Below are 21,076 nucleotides of genomic sequence, written 5' to 3'. Positions count from 1 at the left end.
CTTGCGAAACCACTTACGGAACTGTGTCAATATGCAAAAGCACTTACAGTAACCTGAGACACTGCTCCATAACTGCTTGTTAGTTAATTTGTAATCCGCAAACTATTGCCGCCATTTCGATAGCTTCATTCAAATCCTCTGTGGTGGGCCTAAAGTTTCTGTGTCTCGTTTCTCAATTAACACCTCTTCGTAAGGGGCGCACTGAATTCCGTGACCAACAGTCGCGCCGCTGAGACAGCTGAATCGACGAGGGTTAAGCGGTAAAGTAAGTGGAACCTGCGCCATTCTTAGGCGCACTTTAAAAAGTTCTACACACAGCCAAGATATTCGGTTAGTTTGCGAACGAAGGAGTGCTCTGTCATCGGTTGTTCCTCTAGGTGACACACCTTGGTACAGGTTGCCCTTCTCCCGGAGGGCCTAGCCCGTGGCTACAGTCGTTTCCTTCGCAGTGAGCGCCATTTCGCAACAGCCGATGTTCGATCTGATGATTCAAACCATAATTCAACTATATCGGGCGGAAACCCGAGTTTGTCGATGACGTGTGTAGGTTGGTCAAAGAAGTCTGGCCGCGCTGAATGGTACTGAATGTGTTCACAGCATGCGATTGAAGTAAACATTATAGAAACGGCCCACAAACTGTACTTTCCATTTTCGATGCAATCGCGTGGAGCAACATTGCGGCTTCTAATCGGTGCTCATCGCTCTAGATACCCGGCTGAATGCATTCAGTCTCCCGTTCGGTTGTGGGATGCAGAAGAGGCACGTGAATACAGCTTCTTCACACTCTCATTGCTGGCCTAATGAGACGGAAGACGGGGTGCTGTAACGGCGTGGAGTACATCGGCCGCGAGATGCAACGATTTCACGCCAACGATCGTTTCCGGTCATGGACCACCGGCAGAAAAAGGAAACACCACACATCCGAAAGGTACGTTCCAGTCCGCCACGGTGACTGGCTTCAAATCATCCCCGCGCGAATGGCTTCCCCGAGAGGTTTCGGCCGATTGACCACGTGCGAGGGCTATGTTCTAACATCCAGTCCCGATCGGAAGGGTTCCTTTGCCTTCTTGCATCAAGCTAAACTAACCACTACGGCCGGGGCCAGGCACCGGTACAAGTAGTGCGTGAAATCGATGAATTTCCACTCCGAGAGCGCTCACGAGACCCGATCACACCCAACAAACAAACAAAAAACAGTTTAACAAACATTTACTTTTTTTAATTATTGAACTTGGTTCGTGTGTTCGTTCGCTGATAACGGATAACTTACCACCGAGAGGGTCGCCACTTTGTCTCAGTTACACTTCCCACTGATAAGCCGGGAAGGACGGAGCGATGTGGTCATCGGCAACGCCTCGATGATAAAAATAGATATCGATGTCCAGCGATACACATGAACTCTACCCTCCTATGCTTTGTTTGCTGTCAGGCACAATCGGCCCCCTCAAGCGGCGTGTACACCGAAAACGCATTTAATTTCTCCGGTGGCCAACGGAAATGTTCGACTCGGGCATGATTGAGCGAGCGTCGTATAAATAAATCTGAACTGCGTCAAAATCGTTATCGGGCAGGGAAGGCTGTCTCTGATAAGAACAGTTAATGGAAGGCAGGATCCATTGAAGCCAACCATTTTACTATGCGATTCGGGGCTTTCGGATCCGTTAAAGCAGCGCCGCGATTGATCTAAGATTGAATTGATTCTACTACGCTCGGTGCCGTTGTAGATGTGAAGTAATGGTTCCCTCCCAACAGGAAGTACGTACCGTGTTTCGGTTTTTAGTAAAAAAAGAAGACACCGCTGGAATTACAACATCTGAATCTGGTTACGGGATCCTTTCTTAATGCAGGCCACACAGAAAAGAGGCGGGCAACAATAGGATCATCCACCAGGGAACCCATCCGAATGTGCCCCGAAAGGAAAATCCACTTACTTTCATTCAATCAAAACAAAGAAACATTTCCGGAACCACCCGCCGTGTTCCGAGCTGTGGTAACAAAGCCATTTTCCACAAAAAGCAAACAATCCCTTACCGGTACAGAAAATCTCCCATTCATGAGGTCCATCCCCCGCCCGCGGCTGGGCCGGGCAGGGCCACAGAGTGAAGGGCTAATATCAATTAGTTCCCAGCGCCGGTAATTGAGGGCTGTTGGGCTGTATCGAAAACTAAAGACGTCTTCCTTCCTGCCAATGAAAGCTTCACGAGCCCACTTCCGATTATTACCGGAGGTGAGAAAGACATGGCACATGGTGGTGTGTGCTCAAAAGATTGTTCAGAATCGTACCAAAATCGCGGCGGATGAAAATGGTTAATTGGGCGGTAGCACTAACAATCGGTGCCAACAAGCGGATGAACAATTGGTTCCACACGCTTCCGCCGATTGCTTCTGTCGATCAGTTTTCAATCTACACACTAAACAAAACAGTCGAAAACAATCGTATAAATCTACAGTAACTGCGGATTAGATGGTTGAATGTTTGAATACAATATGCAGCACACACTCTAGTGAGAAACATAAATCATGTGAAAAGACCTTCAATCAATGTAAATATCTCAAAACCATCAATTTGCCAGTGGCCGGAAAGGCATTAAAAGTTGGCCAATTTCAACTCATTTCGACAGTAAGCGGCCAGGCAACTTGCAGACGGTTCCAAAATACATAGCTATTTCAGCATTGCGGAACAGACGGGACATTATCCGATGCCCTTCAAGTTTACGCGCAGTCGCACATCATATCGCTTGGCCATTTCGTACGGTTCACCACTACACTGGCACCAACACGATTCCTACAATGGACCGATATCCCTGCCGAAAATACAATCGAACGAATCGTTCCCAAGCACAAGGACAAGATTATCCAATTTCCCCCCAAACAACCACAACGATCTCTGCTCGAGTCGAAACAAGCGAAAGTTGGCCAAGATCCGCAGGGCCGAAAACGACCTCCAATGCTGCTGCTGGTGCTGAACTGATTCTAACGATGCGTAACTAATATGCCAATCAATTGAGTTTTAGAAAAGCTAAATCCATTAAATCGGACATGTTGCGGCATCTACGCACACGTTTCGCAATGCGTACTCTGCTGGGGATAATGGGGTTCGTCGCTTGACGTATCACTCGCCACAGTGAGTCTTTCGATTGCGAAAGCCCAATGTTGCGATACAAATGAAGTGTATTTTCGCTCATTAAACTTAACGCGTATTTCTTTCTATTGAGCGGAGTAAATGAAAACAAATCGTTTAAACCATAACATCTCGAGCTCGAGCGGCTTACGTGTTTACAAATTACTGTTCTATTCCGTTACGGCAGCATACCGGCTGTGCACGCAGCATACATTTTAGTTTCACTAGCCGACCCACATACGCCGATATCTGCTGCCGTTCCACAGATCTCACACATTCTTCACTCGGGCTCGAGAGGCACGTCGCCGGACAGCTGTTGTTTACGGAGGCATCCCCGCGCGACGTCAAGTGCATCACGTTCTGGCCATCTGACGACGCACCAAACATCCGCACGAAACCAACGGTGTTACGCTTCGCGGTCGATACATTCCTAAGGCACTTTCTATCGCACACGGATGCCACAAAGTTAAATGTGCTTAAATGATGTTCCAAATACCGCGCCAGCCTATGAGCCACGGGACGTGCAACAGTAATTCACTCCACAGTGGCACCTGAATTTTTTCCGCCATAAAGCTGTTGTGGAATAGAAAAAATGATATTCAAAGGCCCACCGGTGGTCGGTCAGTCGGGCGTGAAAAGTGGACTAGAATATTTCAACTTTCCCGCAGTGGGACGGATGGATGACCATTAGATTGTACCGTTATGGCGTTGCCGGAAAGTTCCCCTTGCCGTCTTCGGAAGCGCAGCCGAGAACGAACTGCGCTTGTCTAGAATTTTATTATTTTGCGCCCTCATTCTTCGGACCCGCAGAACAGCGTGCGGAAGGGTTCTACAGGTGGTAGGTTGTGCCGTCTTGGTGGCTGACGAGGAACCAGTCCTCCGGAAGGAAGCATTGATCGGTGCTCAGCCGAAATCTCCGCCCCAAGCGATCGGAAGCGGTGGTCGGCGAACGATTGTTGACGAAGTGTTCCTCGGTAAATCTTCCGGTTTTTCGCTTCTAAAACTCGCCGCGGTTCGTCCAATTTAATTTGTGATGATATAAAATAAATTAACGCGACAACCCGAGCGGCAGGCTTTAGTGTGTTCCTGTGCCGTTCCGCGTGTGCACTGTTTTCCCGTGCGTTAACCGGAAACAGCGCCATCGCGGGGGCCACTGAACCCCGCGTGTTCCATCGGCCCATTGTTCTAGCAGCGCCAATGGATTTTCCTGCCGTTCGCTTTTTGCCGTTGCGTTCTCAACTCGATTCTCACCACCGGCGAGCTTTTCAATTGTGTGGCCGCTGGGAGTAGACAGAACGACAGTGACATGGGGTTTTTCCCCTCCACGTGAAGCCACCGATATGCTTCGCTGGGACACCACACGACGTTGTTGGTGCAAAAAAATAACAGAAAAAACGAAAACATCAACAGCATTCGCAACAACTAGTAACATCGACGACGCAGCGGGCACAGGGATTGCGGTGGAAAACACGGGCGTGGTGGCTCCAAACGAGCGTAACGAGGTGGAAAGGTTAGAAGAAACAAAACAAAAATGGTCATATTAGTGCGCAGTAGAGGTTGTGTAAAAGCCAACCGATGAAAACGTAGTAGAAAATGTTACTTCTGTTAAGTAAACGCAGTCTCGATCGGCCTGTACGTCTACGAAGCTCCCCAAACAACTATTTATTTCGCTTTATGATGGACCAATAAGTCAAAAAAGACTGTTACGTGTTGGCAAGTTACCAAACATGCGTACACCTCCCTGTGTACTGCTGTGCAAGCCAAAAACATCTGAAGAACGTAACAACTACTCACCGGTGCATTAAAACTAATGTAAAGAATCTTCTTGGCAGTCAGAATGAAAGGGGAAAATGAAACATTCTTTAAATAGACAATGGAGGTAACGGAATGTGTCACATTTTGCTCCGTTAATAGCCAAATGACTATTATCATAATCTAGGTGGCTCCAAAAAAGAACAGAACCGTGATGCGCTGCTTCACGACAAGTTTTCCGTTTCCCAGCTTGAGAGCTTTACATTTCGCGCACTCCTTTTGGTTTGTTTGGTTTCGCCATCAGCCGCAACGGAAACGTTTTAATTACGATTCATCCGAGCCGTTGTCACGTTGTCATTTAGGGGCTCAGACGACGGGCAGAAAACCATCCTTTTTGCGCAGCGTCGTCGACGACGACGTAAAACGTGTTCCGACGTGTTCCGCGAACAGAAGCGGAGAACAGCATTAACACTCGACACGACGCGCAAAAGAAGCCAATTTTATGCTGCGAGAGACGCCGTCGATAAGAATATCCAGAGAACGGTTGTTTATGATCTTTCTGGTTGGAGACGGCTCCCGCAAACTGGTTCGCGGGGTGGCCAGCCGCCAGCCAGTAGTCAATCATCGAACCATGTTGTCGCTGGAGCTCGACGAGGACCACCGCCGGCGAATGGTGGCGCGTTCCGGTGGATGAACTTCATTTCATCACCGAGCTCGTGATTAACCGTTCACCAAAAGCTCACGGTGTGGCGGCCAACCGATGGTCATTTATTGGCATCCGTTCGCGGTTGAACTTGGACCGGAGCCGGCACACGGCACAGCTGCCCGTTCCCGGTGGGCCAACCACCTCAGGGCCACCGGCAGCTAGCCGATCTCATCCGGTCAGCGAGCAGCAGTGACGCAAAACCGGCTTTTGGTGCCCCACCAAAAAAACGCGAACAGTATCTCCTGTCGCGTCACAACCGCATATTGCTTTCCAACAAAACCGCGCAACATACTCTCTCCCGCCCCGTGGTGCCTTCGGGTCGGCTTCATCATTATCATCAGCGCAAAACAGAGGTTGCTCTCTGTCGGGTGTTTAAGCGCCGTCAAATTCGGAAAAACAACGGGTTAAGAAGCTGGTACCAGTAGCTTAGCATTTACGTGCAGCAGCATGTACGAACAATCGTTCTTTCTTTTAATTACCGCGTATATTACTTTCATAAAACCTGTAGGGTAGCGTATGCTGCACAAATGACATTCTATCCGTCTTTTTGGGACATCATAAACGCAAAAAGAAGCCGCCTCCGGCGTGATGAACATCATCATTAACGCAATCTTTTCTGGAGCAAACGCGGCTTTACTATGTCCCGTTCTACTGAGTTTTTTTTTTTTTTTGTTAGTTCCGTGGCGCCAATTTGGAAAGCCTTTTGGCCCGGCCATCTAACGAAATGAACGGCAACGGTCCGTCGTTTCTTTTTTGGGACAATATTCGGCACCAAAGCCCGAACGTCTATTCCGAAAACGCCTGTATCGCCGTGGTCTCTTCTGGTGACGACCGAAACTACCGCTACTTTTCCCCCGCGATGGTCATTGGAGATCCGAGCTTATCTTCCCACGCCAGCAGCCACCCATTCACCCATTAGCGATGCTCCAGATTATGATGGGAATTCATTTGCGATAGGATGTATTAATTTTGGGAAAATATAAAAAGCTTTTGATGATAGTAGGAGTGGTGGGCCCCGGAAAGGGAACGAACACAATCGCCCGTTCGCCTACGATCGGTGGTGAAAGGCAGAGGCAGGATCTATCACTAGATACTGTGGTGGGATGGCTATTTATTAAGAACTCAGACAGGGTCGTTGATAAAATACCTGCCAGTCTGATTGAAGAATGCATAACCATCGCACCATTTTAATTCCACAAACAACAATCGAACATTCTTTTGATGCTGTCGGCCCCGTCGGACCCGTTCAATCAATTATTCATTATTATTACTCACAGCAGACACAGCCACCGTATTTTCTCTCGCCTCGGCAAGTCACGTGCAGAATTTATTTATTCTGCAACGTAAACACCTATATATACACCGCACATACACAAACGCTGGCTGCTGGCGTCGCCAGCGTAAACAAGGATTATTTATTTATGCATCGTACAATTATAATCACCCTCGCAGATTGGCGCCAGCGAATCACAGCTTCGTCGCTCGACGGGGAATCATTTTTGCCGCAGAACTCCGCGTACGCCAAATGCAGTCAGGAACCGGAACGGCTTCTGCAGTGGTGTCAGGAGATTTGTTTTAAAACCCTTTTTCCCTTTTCAAATTCCGCACTCCGAGAGTGACAGCTGGGTTTTGAAATATGGAACGGTGTGCGCACGAAGGTGAAATGCGCGGAATCAAACAAACGGCACCAATGGCAAAGCAAAAAGTGGGTCATCGGCGGCGTCAGGTTTGCCTTTAACTAGTTACCAATCAATCAACCCGTCCAGCCAGTGAAAGAAGCCATGGAAAGGATGCATTTCGAGGAAAATCGCAGCGAAAAAAGAAAAACGGTGACCACCGGGCGTGTCGCTGAACCCTAAAAAACAGTGGTTCCCGTGCTTTATAGGCGCACCGATTCGATTTACTTACTTTGCTTCGGTTGACCACGCGGCGGGCTTGGCGAGCAATTTTGCACCCCTCATAGTCATGCTTCAACGAGCTCCTCCAGTTTCTCACTAGGCAGGGACCCACACTTTCAGACTTCATTAGGGGGGCTCGTTAAGTTTTTGCCCAGAATCGTACAGATCAACAAACTTTGATCCAATCAAACTCTAAGCGGCCGCAAGTGGCCGCGCTTTGAGTTATTTACTCAAAAAAGCAAAACAACCCCACGAAGAACCACAGGGGCAATGTTGGCACGTATTTTTTACGGAATAAAACTTCAAACAAAAATCGAAACCCTTTTTTTATCTTTCAATCTGTCATCCGTGACACAATTTCCCAAACAGTGCGGCCCCTTCTTGGGATTGTTGTCGTTTTTAAGCCGAAAGCACGTTCAAGGATTTCATTTTCTCAACGAAACCAACCCCACGGGGGCTGGACGACGCCAAGAGCGCAATTCACTTTCTTTCGTAATGCTTTCGCGATCGGCTTAATCGTACCGCGCTCGAAAACGCTCTCCACGCAAACGGATAGTGTATGTGCTTGTAACCAACGGTCACGGTTAGTCGGTCACGACGCGATGGCCAAGATGGCCACAAGCCAACGAAGAAACCACACACGCTTTGCGTCGAAACGAATCGAACACATTTCTTGGGAAGATTCGTTAACAGCGAGCCGCGCGGGCAATCGGGCGTTGAATGTGTCCAGCGAGTGCATACATGTTTGGCACATTTAATGCTGTTTAACAGCGTCATTCTCGATGCAGCACCATAACCCAGAGGGACCCCCCCCGACACATTTGCTGCCGTGCGCGGACCGCTTTTGATGTTGGTGATTGGGCCGAGATTGTTTAGCAGATGGGTGTTTTTTTCTGTAGAAAAGAAATTTTTTACACTGCATCGATGAACATTTTCGATTAACCATGCCAAATCAGCGTTCGTCGAATGTCGGCGTGGCTTCAGTGATGCTCTACTACGTTGCACTTTTATGGAGCAGTTTGGTAGAAAGTCAAATTCACCGTTGCGTTGCAGCTCGGGGAGAGAGTTCCGAGTGCATCGGATCCAATCCGATAATTTTACTGTCCACAAGCTGCTTTCAACTTATTTCGATCACCTTACAGCATTAAAAATTGGGCTCGACAAATTGTAACAATCAGTTTTCAAATTTTACCTGAGACTGATGCCAATTCCCAAACACATAATGAAATGCAATGAAGACTTACCTAGAAAGAAAATAAATGGAAAAATGCATTTAGCTTAGTTATAATAAAATGTAAAAGGAAAACAGAGTAATGAAAATACAAAAAAAAAGTGAATAGTGAGCTACAGACCCAAGAAAAGTGTAAAGTAATGGAAGCAAAAACTATCGAAAACAATCTCTTCGGAAGCCAAAATATAATTCGAACAACTTCATTTGCAAATTAATATAAATCGATACGTTGGAAGCCATGTTTTCTGTCTAAAACAAGGCCAAACTCTAGACGGCATCGTCTCAGTCTGTCGAAGGCTATAAACTCATTAAGCGTCCAGCTGTCCCACGACGTGAACCACCCCAAACCAAACTCCAATCGATTCCAGTGCCCTCTAACATTTCGAGTGCGTTTTAAATGTGACATCATAGCTGGAAGGACTATTAGATTATGTGTGATGGCGACCCCCACAGCAAAAATCCAACCATCATAAAAGTGCGATTGCGATTTTCCTTAAAACCACCAATGCAATAAATTCTCCAAAAACACGTGCAACACCACTTTAGGAAGATTTATGACTTTTTGTTGAAATTTTGGTATTTCTGTACAATGGTTCCAGGAACAGAGGATGACGAGGAGGAGTGTCATAAAAATAATTCGAACTCTACCAACAATTTCCGACTCTTAACATTGCTGAATTCGGAAGTTACGAAATCGATAATTCTGTAGAGCTTAGAAATAGAGAAATATCAACATACAGAAACTATGAAAGTTTTGAATGATTCTGCTTTAAAGTATTACGGCCGAGTCGTTTTGCAATTTCGCTTTCGCATTAATGTTCTCAGAATATATTGGCAATCACCGTGCACGTCAATGAAACCGCTGCACAGGGGTTCCCGAAAGGATCGGGACAAATTCTTGAAGCTTGAAGATTGATTTATGGATGAATAAAAGCCACCGATACACATTACACTCTGTGCTGTCGCCTGAGTAAAAACAGATGATTCACGATTGTTTACTACTAAACATCCCACCCACTTCCTAGTTCCATTTGGCAAGCACACTTTTGTTCCCTCCTCATTAATCCTCATCAAACAAATGGTGTGGAGAATAGTGGCGCGGGGTGTTCTAAGGGCGAACAAGTCACGTTTTATGGGATGACATTTTTATGGCAGCAGCAGGAGCGACGGCAGCCATGGCGCGCGCGCGATCGGCTGTGTTAGGCGAGACCCACGCACATCATCATCGGTTGGCGCAGCTGGAGGCCGCCCGGCGCGTATTCCCTTCATAGGTTGGCCACGATGCATAATTTAAAGTGAACTAATTAGCATTTTACAAGATTATTGTGTCAACAAACATTAATAGAATACCGCCGAACGCCGAATATGTAGCCCACCCAACACAAAGGCACAGCGATACCTCGCGGTTTCCTTGAAGTGCCGAAATATTCGGAAATAATCCGACAACAGATGTGGGCCTTGCGACTTACAATGGCGAGCCTTACACGGATGTCCTATCATGCTGATCATAGAAAATAAAACAACAAACGAGCATTGGTTACAGTTTTGCAAATTTTTAATCAATTAAATTGCTCCTAATAACACTCACCACACTTATTGGTACGATGAAATAGAAATGGTATCAATAGAAACAATCGACCTGAACATCGCCGCTCAACATCTCGCAAACCTTAGACGCCTTAATGATCTTGAATAATTGTTGATAGCACTGTATCGTCGACAACATTAGCTGGCAGTTTGCCTTCCACTGCGTTTTGTTATTTGTTATGCCTTCTAATGCATTTTACAACAAACCAGCATGACCAGCCGCAGCAGCACTGTTATCGCACAATTAAATCAGCGATGACCGATGACCACCACCGTCGTCGAAGGCGAACTCGCTAAACGATGCATTTACTCACCGCAACATCGCGACGACGCCGACGACAATCGTGTAATTGAGTGCGCGCAGCATGACTGTTGCCGGCCACCGGGAAGCTATCTCCGAGGTGATTAAATGCATCTTCTCATTATGAAAATCTGCCCATTCGTCGTAAGCCACCAAAACGTACTCATTGTTTCGAGCAAGCTAAAATTGTTTAAATAGAGTCTACCGCTCACGATGTGACATGATAAATGATGAAGACCCACGATGATCACACAATCACTGGTTATGGAGGTGATGATGAAACAAGTTCCGCGCACCACCCACCGCCGGCGGAAGCAACGCGGTCAACAGTTACCGAATGATTCCCAGTACGAAAAGGAAGCCCCCACTTCTCGGTAACGTTTTCCGTAACTGGCAGAGATTTTCTAAATCCATTCAAATTTGCGCATCACTTTTGGACAGCCATTCTCTCCTTTTCTTACGGCGTCACGACGGTGGGATGACTAATTTTTCATTTCTGAATCCTACCATCATCCACAACACACACGAATCTTCTGCTCGGGATCGTGAATGGCAATATGAAGAAATTTACATCTCCTGACGAGCCACACAACCCCGTTAGGATGAATTTCTTTTTGCGAAACACGGTTCTACGAATCCTCTGGCGATCAAAAAAGGGCCATCGTGGTGCCTTTTCTCGACCAGCATCACGTTCCACTGGACACTTTCTTCAGACCAGTTTCTATTGTTTCGCCTCGGTTTACACGACGAGACAACGATCGTGGTTCGAGATGGGAAAAGCTGGTCCCCAGGCGCGTCTCCGCTAATGGACCGAAATGAACGACGGATCGCGGACCATACTGCGCTCTGGGGGGAAGCTACCGAAGCGATTCAAATAGTGGACCCTCCGGCGGCTAATGATGATACATATCTAATTCGGTGCCAGCCCGCAAGGCTACAGTTAGCCAACGCATTCACGCACGCACGAACAAATGGGCGGCGAGTCACGGAGAGTACATTAGCCTGGGAGAGTTGTGGGGCTTAGTCGACCAGCATAGATAGTCAGCCATTCGCTCATTAGCTGCCAGCTTACACTCTCGAATGGGACAAGAACAAATTAAAATTTTAAATTTAAAAACGAACCACGTTAAGTTGCTGCATAATTCGTTTATCGAACCGATGATTGGGGCAACATTTTTCAATGTTTCGTCAATAGTTGTGCCAGTACGTTTCGGACGGTGGCCATACGAGCACGGGCCCGGTATCAAATTCCCGACAAATTACACACCATCAGTGGAACATTTGGGGGTATGCCCGGTCAGCGTACTCATCCTTAGGGAATACTCACACTAACATCGGAGCACACATCTAACTTTTATGCAAATTATGCCAACTGTCACCGAAAAAGCGTCCGTGGTAAGGGTGTCGCTTTTTATAGCCCAAAACACGGGAAAAGGTAGACACATGTTTGAAAGGTGTCTCGTGTTCCGACACGGCACACTAACACGTATGGGTTTTTCGGTTGTGTTTTCCCTCTATTCATTTGTAAAGCTTTTCATTTTGGCTTTCGTGATCATTGTGGATTTTCCGCAACACCATGTGGGCAAATTTCGCGCCATGAACGGACGTTTCATTCGTTTGGGTCCTCTGTGAAATTCATGATTTTAGCTTCGACCATCTTGATGCCACCTGGTGCACGTCACTTGGCGCCGCAATCGACTATCGCCGTCAACATCTCGTAACGTGCGTGATGAGCGTAACGTTCATCTGCGACCTGAATAAATTACCCGAAACACGGCCCGGTGAATCATGTGCAACCCCCAAATCGAGCCGGAAGAACGAAGAAGGAGTGTCGTCCACATTAAAATTATAATAAAAACTTACATTAAAGGAAACCCAAAACAACTGAGGGTAAGAGATAAAAAACACATCCGCCCCGTCGGGACACTGTTCCAAAAAAACAACGACAGCCCAGGACGGACGGAAAGCCGGTTACGTTCAAAGCTTAGTGTGGGCGCAATATGTGTCAACCGGCTCGTTCGCCTGATTGCTATCTTGATCAACTGACGTGTAGCCTGTGTCGAGGGCACATTGAACCTCTTGAAAACCTCGCGCGGTGCTGCTCTTCTCGAGGACAATTTAATCGCCAATTTCCGTCTGATGAAACAACAATTGAGAAGCAAGTCTCGCAAGTGAGCGAAGAGACGCACTCGAGCGATCAGAGCACTGAAGAAGGCAAAGGCTTCAGTCTTCTTCTCGCAGGGATTTTTGTTCGAGGGATGCTATAATATATTTGTACATCAAATATTGCATTTTGCTGCACAATATTTTAGAGAAAAAGCATAGTATTTAAAGCGAATGGCAAAATGGCGAATCAGCAAGTGGATGCAAAAATAATTAGATCAGTAGCACAAATTCCTTCGACCGAAATCCTTCAAAATCCGATCACCTTTTTTCCACGGACAGTCGCGCGATATACAACCAACCAAACGAAGGATGGCGGTGGTATTGGATTACCACTTTCATTTCGCTCTCATTTTCTGGCAATGAATTCAAACACCCACCAGAGTCCGGGTGGCCAACAAAAAAACAGATCGGAATTACCGGTCGAAATTGCATATTTCGAGAACGTGTTTTTTACTCTTTCACGAACACAGCTCCCTCGACACAAATTCGATGGAGAGGCATACACAGCAAGTGAATTATTAGAAGTAGAGCATAGAAACCTACGGTTCACAAAGTGTTTCATGAGAAGCTTTCCGACAGCCGTGAACGTAAAACGAGTTCGAACAGTGATTGAACATTAACCGCCAATGCGCAAACACGTGAAAACTCTTCATCAGGTTGTTTTTATTGCAAATTTTTCATGTTGATTTAAGTATGGTACACGCTTCAAAAATACTTCCGATGATGAGCATTCAAGGGGAAAGAAATCGCTAGAAGGAAAGTAAACCTATGCAGCAATTTGAACATGATTAATCCAATGGTAATTACAAATCAATTAAAACCTTGCGCTTTTTTCATGAGACTTCTCATATATTTGCAATGTCGCATAAAAAATAATACAAAACGATTAAGAATATTGAAGTAACCAAGGCAATATCATTTTTATTTTTATTACACAACTAATGGCAACGTTCATTAATTTTTGATGCAATTTCTTAAACAGGAACTGCAAGACAAAGGAAAATATGAATAATTGTTAAAAAAAAAACGTCTTATGAATAATTGATGGTACGTAAAATAATTTATTTGGTTGGAAAAATTAAACCAACTCTGCCGAGCTACAACCAAATCGGGTGCAGAAAAAGTATAAAGCCACCACTTTGGGGTAACAAATCCGAATCGTCATCGCTAATGTGCAGCACGTGGCCGGCAAGCTTCCTTCTCAATTTTATTTCGCATCATGATGTCGGTGTTTCATAGCGAAAAGAGCGGCGCACGTACGTGGCCGAGCCGGACCATCAGCATAAGCAATTAAAAATCACCAACAGTGGCTCGTAAATCAATCACATCAGCTACCCGCACTTGGCTAAGCGCTTTTACCCACAGAGAGAAGTGCTGCCTATTATTCATCTGCCGGCCACGTATTTTGCGGTCAGCATAATCGTCAGCTACCGCTGTTACGGGTCCATTCAAAATATGGTGCAGTTTGAATTTTCAAAATGTTTCTCTCTACAACTCTAGGGCATCGCTTTCGTTTCTTTGCTAAAACCTTTTTTCTGATCAACCACCGCGAAATCCACGGTGTGCACTTCTGGTAAAAACTGTCCACCGACACAAGGCAACCACAAAGCATTGACAATGCGAAGCAGACAGGGGGGGCTTAAATTGGGCATTTCCGGATTCAATTAATTCCGCCAGCAGCACACCAACGGCAGCTGCTGCAAAAACCAGAATTTTATGCCCCAGAGGCCGTGCGGCGGGTTGAAACACGACGATCGGGATGGTGATGAGGCTGGACTAAGCCACACAGCGAATACCGTAACAGCCTCGGGGAGACCGCCAAAGAGATTGTTTCAGCCTCAAGTGGCGCGTTTCCGAACCTTGCCCATATATCTCGCAGAGAAATTGTTTTTCCGGGTACTGTTTTTCTTTCTTCAGCATTGGCTCTGATTTTCCCAGCAGATGTGCAATGAGAAAAACATTTTCCTCTGCTTTTTGTCAACTTTCCTGTATACATGGTGCCGCATGCCGTGAACAAATCACCCGATGACAGTGGAATAAGTTTGCTTCCTCACACATAATTCAAAGCAGCAACACGACCGACGAGTTATGGGCCACGACGGGTTGCGTACCACGCAGCTCTAGCCATCTAACCCTTCGGGCAGCGGAAAAGAATGGAAAACTGTTTCAAGCCAACTTTCCCGCAACTAATGCGTTCGATAAATCTTCCTTAATAAACCACCCGATGACGTTTTGTGTTGTTCAAACTTAACAAAAAAGGTAGATGAGTTTTTTTCCGTCGTGTTGTAGGTTCCGCCGTAAAACTGATTGAACTATTACAACTGCCGACAGTAGGATTACAACATTGCACCAGTGGCGTGTAGAGAAGATCAACCTTCAGATACGCTGAAGGGTGATCATTTGCATAGCGAAAGAGACGCAATCTGCGCCCGAGTGTTTGAAGTGGAAATGTAAACATTTTACGCGTTTATTCAGCAGATAAGGTAGACATAATTGGAACGATGCACACCGACCGCACATTCCATACTACTGTAGCTATGGATGAATAGAGCTGAACTATGAGGGAAGTAAAGGTTATAAACAGTGTTTCGTAAACATTAGAAACAATACATTGCATTTTGTTAATGATTGCAAAAACCAATCCAGAAGTTGTGGAAAAAATCATTCAAAACCTAGCTCTTTGTCACAGACCATGCTTCTTAAATCGTTTTAAAGGATTAGAGATCGCCAAACAACAGAGCGAAGCAGTTGGCAAGACCGGACCGTTGCCAATGCGCATTCTTGCGATGTGAATCATCATCTTTATTTGGGCGAAATCAGAAAAGAGAAATCCGAAAGCACACGGTTAAAGGGTGTGCTTATGGGATGCTTAAAAAAAACTGAAAAAGTCTTCCACCAATCTGCCGGTAGAGTTAAACGTGTAGCACCCTGAAGTGGCATTTCAATCTCTGGCAAAATCTGTTTGGAGCAGAAATATTAAATCGATGACCAGCTCAAACTCCACTCCGCACGTTGAAGCAGTTGCAACCTGAGACTTTGGTCGGAAACGGCCACAAGAGTGGTAGCGAACAGAATCCGACATTCCGAGAGTCAAGGAGCTACAGAACAAGATACTCGATAGTGGGATTATAGACCACCACCGCAGGCAGTCTGTTAAATGCTCTTGGAATTTTGCCAAAAACTGTTCTTGACTTTCCGTAACGAAGCATTGGCAGCAGCGTCTTGGGAGAGCGCGGTGTTCATTCATAGATATTTAGAAGCCAGACCAGCCACCACCCAGGGGCTTCTTTTATGTGGCGTTCCGACCACCACCACAGAGACGGATGCAACGTTCGTGATGCACCGGTTTCAACATGGGCAAAACAAGAAAAACACACTCACACACAAGAGGGAAAAAGGATGCAACTCGACGACGGAACGTGAGAATTTTCGCATTCCCGTAATTAGTCTGCAGAGTGGAGGCTATTAAGGGCGAACCGCGCTCAGGCGCAGTGCCCTGCCCTGCCGGCTGGGCGTTCTTTCGCCATTGACTTCTGATCCTCACGTCTGTCAGGATGCGGAGGACGGAGCGCAAGGCGCAACATTCCCTTTCGGCGTGGCGAACGTGGCGAAAAGAGGTTGAAAAGCAACCGGAAAAGATACCGAAACTAGCCCCGCGGTGATGTTGAGCGAGGGCTCTTCGTCAACGGCAAATTAGCTCCACGATACGTCCACAAACAGGATGCCGGAATGAACAACCACGGGATGAAATAATCATTTTACTTGGCGGCTGACGGTAGGGTAAGCTACGTAGCATAATGTTGCATCTAGGACGAAGATGCCCAGCAAAACTCCGGAAGGCACTGATAATTGAATAGAAGATAACGGGCAAAATAACCATGCGTTTACTATGAAACAGGTTAATTTTAAAACTTTTGTACTACGCAAGCCATCGCCCAACAGTAGCTGATAAGACAAGGCCTAATTACTTACAGTGACCCGCAAGGAATGTGGTCTGTCAAGTTCATCTACAAACATATCAACAACATACACGTTGAGGTTGAACGTTACATTGAAACGACAAATGAAAAGTGATAACACCAAGCAAAGGGCATCAAAAAACGACTCATTCAACATCCTCAATTTAACGGAGGCCGAAGATTCGCAGGCTTATCGCTTAAAATGCTTTCTACTGTACAGTCACCCGAAGAACTTCTTCGAACGGTAGACATTTTAAAGCACTCCCATTAATCTTTTTATTTGCGTTCGGCCCCCAGAAGCAATAAAACTCCCGAACGTGCAGGCAGCCAACGCCCTTTGGCGGTCGATCACCGGAAAGAACAACCGGATCGGTAAGGATCGTTTCGATTGCGATCATTAAAATAATAACGATGACTTGGCATGGCGGCGGCCAGAGGCAGCATGCGCGCGATCCCCTGGTTGTTTTAAAGAACCGGCACCGCGGTCGGACGCACACACTCATCGAAACAGCACCACATCCTGTTGTTATGATTGCGAAAGTGAAACGCACTTTACCGGGAGGTCTCAGACCCCTCAGCCCAAGACGAGACCCCCAGAATCCCGACCACAGTCGCGTGGTGGTGCCGCCAGGAAGCCGCCGCTCGTCGATTGTTTCACCCGCCGTTTCCGTCTACTTAGATACATCCGGGCAAAACTCGTACGCAGCATCCAACAATCCAGCCCCCAAACGCCGGGCGGCACCACTCGGTTGATCTTGTTTCGCACCGGGCCCGGCAAAGGATCTCAAAGCGTGCACCACAGCGGCCCGCATCACATCGCAATCGAGAGCCCCGGCTGGTCGCCCCACTAAAAATGCAGTCTGGAACCGGCGCGCGATGAAGTTGGGTTTAAAGTTTTACACTTTCGCGCCGCATTCCGACGCCTCTTGCCGGCCTCGCCGGATTCCATTAAATTGTCCGCACCATCATGTCATCAGAGTAAATCTTGGCAGATGAAAAAGAGTACCGTAAACTTACACTTCTTCCCTTTCACTGTTTATGTCTGCGGCAGACCCGCCAGCGTGCAGCCGGAAATGCCGGACGAGTTCAGCCAACTCGTCGATTAAGCGATCTCGAGAACCGCCAGCTCGACAGAAAGCGGATCCTTTAATGGAGGGAACAAGGCGGGCACAATTTGATGTTATTCGGGAGAAAGGTTGGTTTTTTTATTTTGCAGTCGATCAATTCGATACAACGAAAACAGTTTCCGCGAAAAAGTAGCCCACAAATGGCGAGGCTAATTGCCGTACGATGCGCCAAGAAGATGCAGCCGAAAAGAAATTAAATCAATCTCCCTACGCCCAAGCTCGTCAAGTTCAAATACCACGACATGACAAAGGTTATGATCTTTAATTAAAAGAAATTTGCAGCTGCTCGTAAATTTGCAAACCAGCTAATGAACGAGAACTTGATTACTTGTCTCAAGAAGATTACCACAGGACCGTCTCTTATGAAACATGTCTTCTTTATAACGGTGCTTCTCGCACTGCATTCGGACGGCAGATGCAAAACAAGACTGATAAGCAAGCAATGGTATTTTATGTGCTGTTATCTCCGCGGCAAACACAGCACAGTTGATTCGTTCACAGTAAAGACGACGGAACTGTGCATTATCAAAACGCGCGGCCTTTGCTTGATAAAGCCAAAAATCGTTTACAAGCGACCGAACGTTACGACCGACTGTTTATGAATGAAATCGAGACAAATGGTCCCTTATCGTTCCGTTTTATTTATTCTCGGTTACGGAGGAAGTGAATCGTAAACCCGTGTTGTCAAGACATCCTCTGCAAGATTATTTCTAAGAAAAAGCATTGCTAAAAAGTACCAAAGCTTTCTACACCGGAAGTGACTACGATTCACGCAAAACGTGTGATGGCGAAGCAAATCGAACGCACAAAGAACTACAAATCAGAGGGAACAGTGAAGAAACAAGAAGACTCTAAAGAACTACGCAGACAAATCAAGATGACAAGTAACATGAGAAGGTTAAATAAAGAGACCGTATGCTACCGGAGTATCCAACTCCGAAGAGACAGAAAGTACGAAACGAAGAACTAAACAACGAGAAAGGCGAAACAAAAGCCACTACACTGTAAACTAACACATCAAAGCAACATTAAGAACCAAAGAGACACACATAAGGAAAAACGAAACAAAACAAACAGACAAAAACAAAACAAAAACTATTTACCTTGGTCTTCTTAGCGATCGGATAGTGGACGGAGGAAGCTCTGGTTCTATGATACATGCAAAGAGGACTGACGACTTACCTAAAAGAAGAGAAACACAAGACAAAAATGCACAAAATTAGTAAGAATCTACGTAAAGTGCAACAAAATGTCGAAATTGGACGCCGGTGTGCGCCTCGGTCAGAAGTCAGACAACCGGAACAAGTCCACAGCGATATAAAAAACCTGATCCGGTGCCCGGCAAAGTGGGAACGGTACAGCGACACAGAGAGAGGGAAAGAGACGCTCCCACTATACGCTCATGTTCCGGGAATGGGATGCCCAGCCATTCAAATGTCATTTCCACAATCGAATCGGCTATTGTTCTGACCTCGTTCAACTGGGCGCGCGTTTCACCCCGTTTCGGTTGTTATTTTACTCCCGTTCGTTCGATAGGGGTCGAAGCTTTTCCCGGGGCTCGTTTGGCCATGTTTTTTGAGTCCCCATTTCGGTGCCACCCCGGCAGGACCGGCGGTATGCACCTGTGTGCCACGAGTCGCCACGAAAGTGAACAACACGCAAGGAGCATGCGACAACGGCGGCCAAATGGCCCAAACCGACCGAGCATTCTGCCTCTTTCAGTATGGCCAGGCGCGCATGAAATTAAGTGCTCGCCAGGGCATTGATGAAAATTTTAATTGATATTCAAGCTCAAATTCATCGGCAGCATAAATCGTAGAGGTTCTTTCAAATTAATTTACTATTAAATTTTATTCAGAACACGAGAAAACACACTGGACTAGGCAAGTGGCATTTTGAAAAGTAATTAATTTATCGAAAAAAGTCAACATTTAAAGCAAGTTTACGCAGTCTTTTGTGTTCGCTGCATCCCTAAATAAAATAGGCAAAGGTTGTTAAATTGACAGCCAAATTGAAGGTATCACAAGCATTATACAAAACGTTGACGGTACCGTCGAGCTTATGAACCTGTCGTATTTACTGCCCCGGCCGATTGGGGTAATGATGGTGGAAATATGGCGTCTACGAACTTTTACGGTAGTTACTGTATGCACCTGTGCGTCATTATCCCACAACCTGTCTGTCTGCATCCGTTGCCGTCCGGACCGAGTAAATACACAGCGGCCGGCTGATAACAACATTTCCTGCATCCTCAACACATTTTTTTTCTCCTCGCTCTCGAGTTGGTTATGGCATCGGAACCCACCGGTAAGGGTGGCGGCCACGGGAGACAGACGAAACGCTGTGCTGAACAAAACACCCAATACCGTCCCCGGAGCCACGAAGTGGTTCACATTACCCGCCGGTAGCACAGAATTGCACCAAGTTAATTGCAAACGTTGCATAACCCCCACAGCAGACACGTCGATGACAACACCTCTGACTGATTGACGACGACGGCATCTGCACCACGGGGCGCTGTTATGCTGCAGCCACACTGATACGACCCCCACCTTGCTGCTGCTGGCCGGTTTGTTTGGTGGGTAAGTGTACTGTAGGTTTTTTGGAGCGTTCAAAGCAACAGTAAATCGATTTGCATAATCTTCATCATCATGTGGCAGATCGCATCACCCAAACAATAAGCCGCGCGCCTTTGCCTTTCTAGCAGCATCGCGGCCATCACTGTTTCGGGTGAGGAGTCTTCGTTTGTGCAACTCACACAGCACGTGACTCGTTGCGGCACGCTGAAGAGCACGATCAGCGCTTTTGGCTAAATTACACGAACAATACAAATTTTAGCGCACAACCATGGTGCTATGCTTCAAAAGAGGTAACATTCTTCCTTTGCGTTAATGCATAATCCAAAACTATGCCCGTTGAGTCACCATTTTCGTTTTGCCTAAACATGTTTCAGCGCTCACGGAAGGGACATTTTTTTTAATTAAACATTTTAGCCACGTTCCATCGACCGACGAAAATTCCTCAATATTTCGTGCGTATATTGTCGCGTTTTCACAGAAAAAAACTACTCACGTGAGCAGAATTTGAAAGCCATTTGCTAACCCTCTATTCGCATACCACACATTGTTTCGCCGCCTTTTCGCATCATGGTCACCCCTGAATGGGTTCCTGGGCCCGGTGTCGGTATCTAAATCGAACGCCCCGAGCAAATTCTTCATCCGCAAACGC

General features: G+C 46.5%; 1 protein-coding gene across 1 annotated transcript in view; it reads right to left on the bottom strand.

Moving 5' to 3' along the window:
• LOC131210386 (signal-induced proliferation-associated 1-like protein 1) overlaps window positions 1–19,008 on the bottom strand; it is a 45,838-nt gene extending 26,830 nt beyond the window's left edge. Inside the window, exon 1 of the mRNA XM_058203628.1 lies at window positions 18,952–19,008. Within this exon, the coding sequence (XP_058059611.1) occupies window positions 18,952–19,008 (57 nt within the window). The remainder of the gene's footprint in view (window positions 1–18,951) is intronic.
• Window positions 19,009–21,076: the final 2,068 nt, after the last annotated feature.

Source organism: Anopheles bellator, chromosome 2 (assembly GCF_943735745.2).
Source record: "Anopheles bellator chromosome 2, idAnoBellAS_SP24_06.2, whole genome shotgun sequence".
Classification (NCBI taxonomy): domain Eukaryota; kingdom Metazoa; phylum Arthropoda; class Insecta; order Diptera; family Culicidae; genus Anopheles; species Anopheles bellator.
Note: the sequence above shows the minus strand (reverse complement) of the source record. Positions and strands in the feature narration are given on the sequence as shown.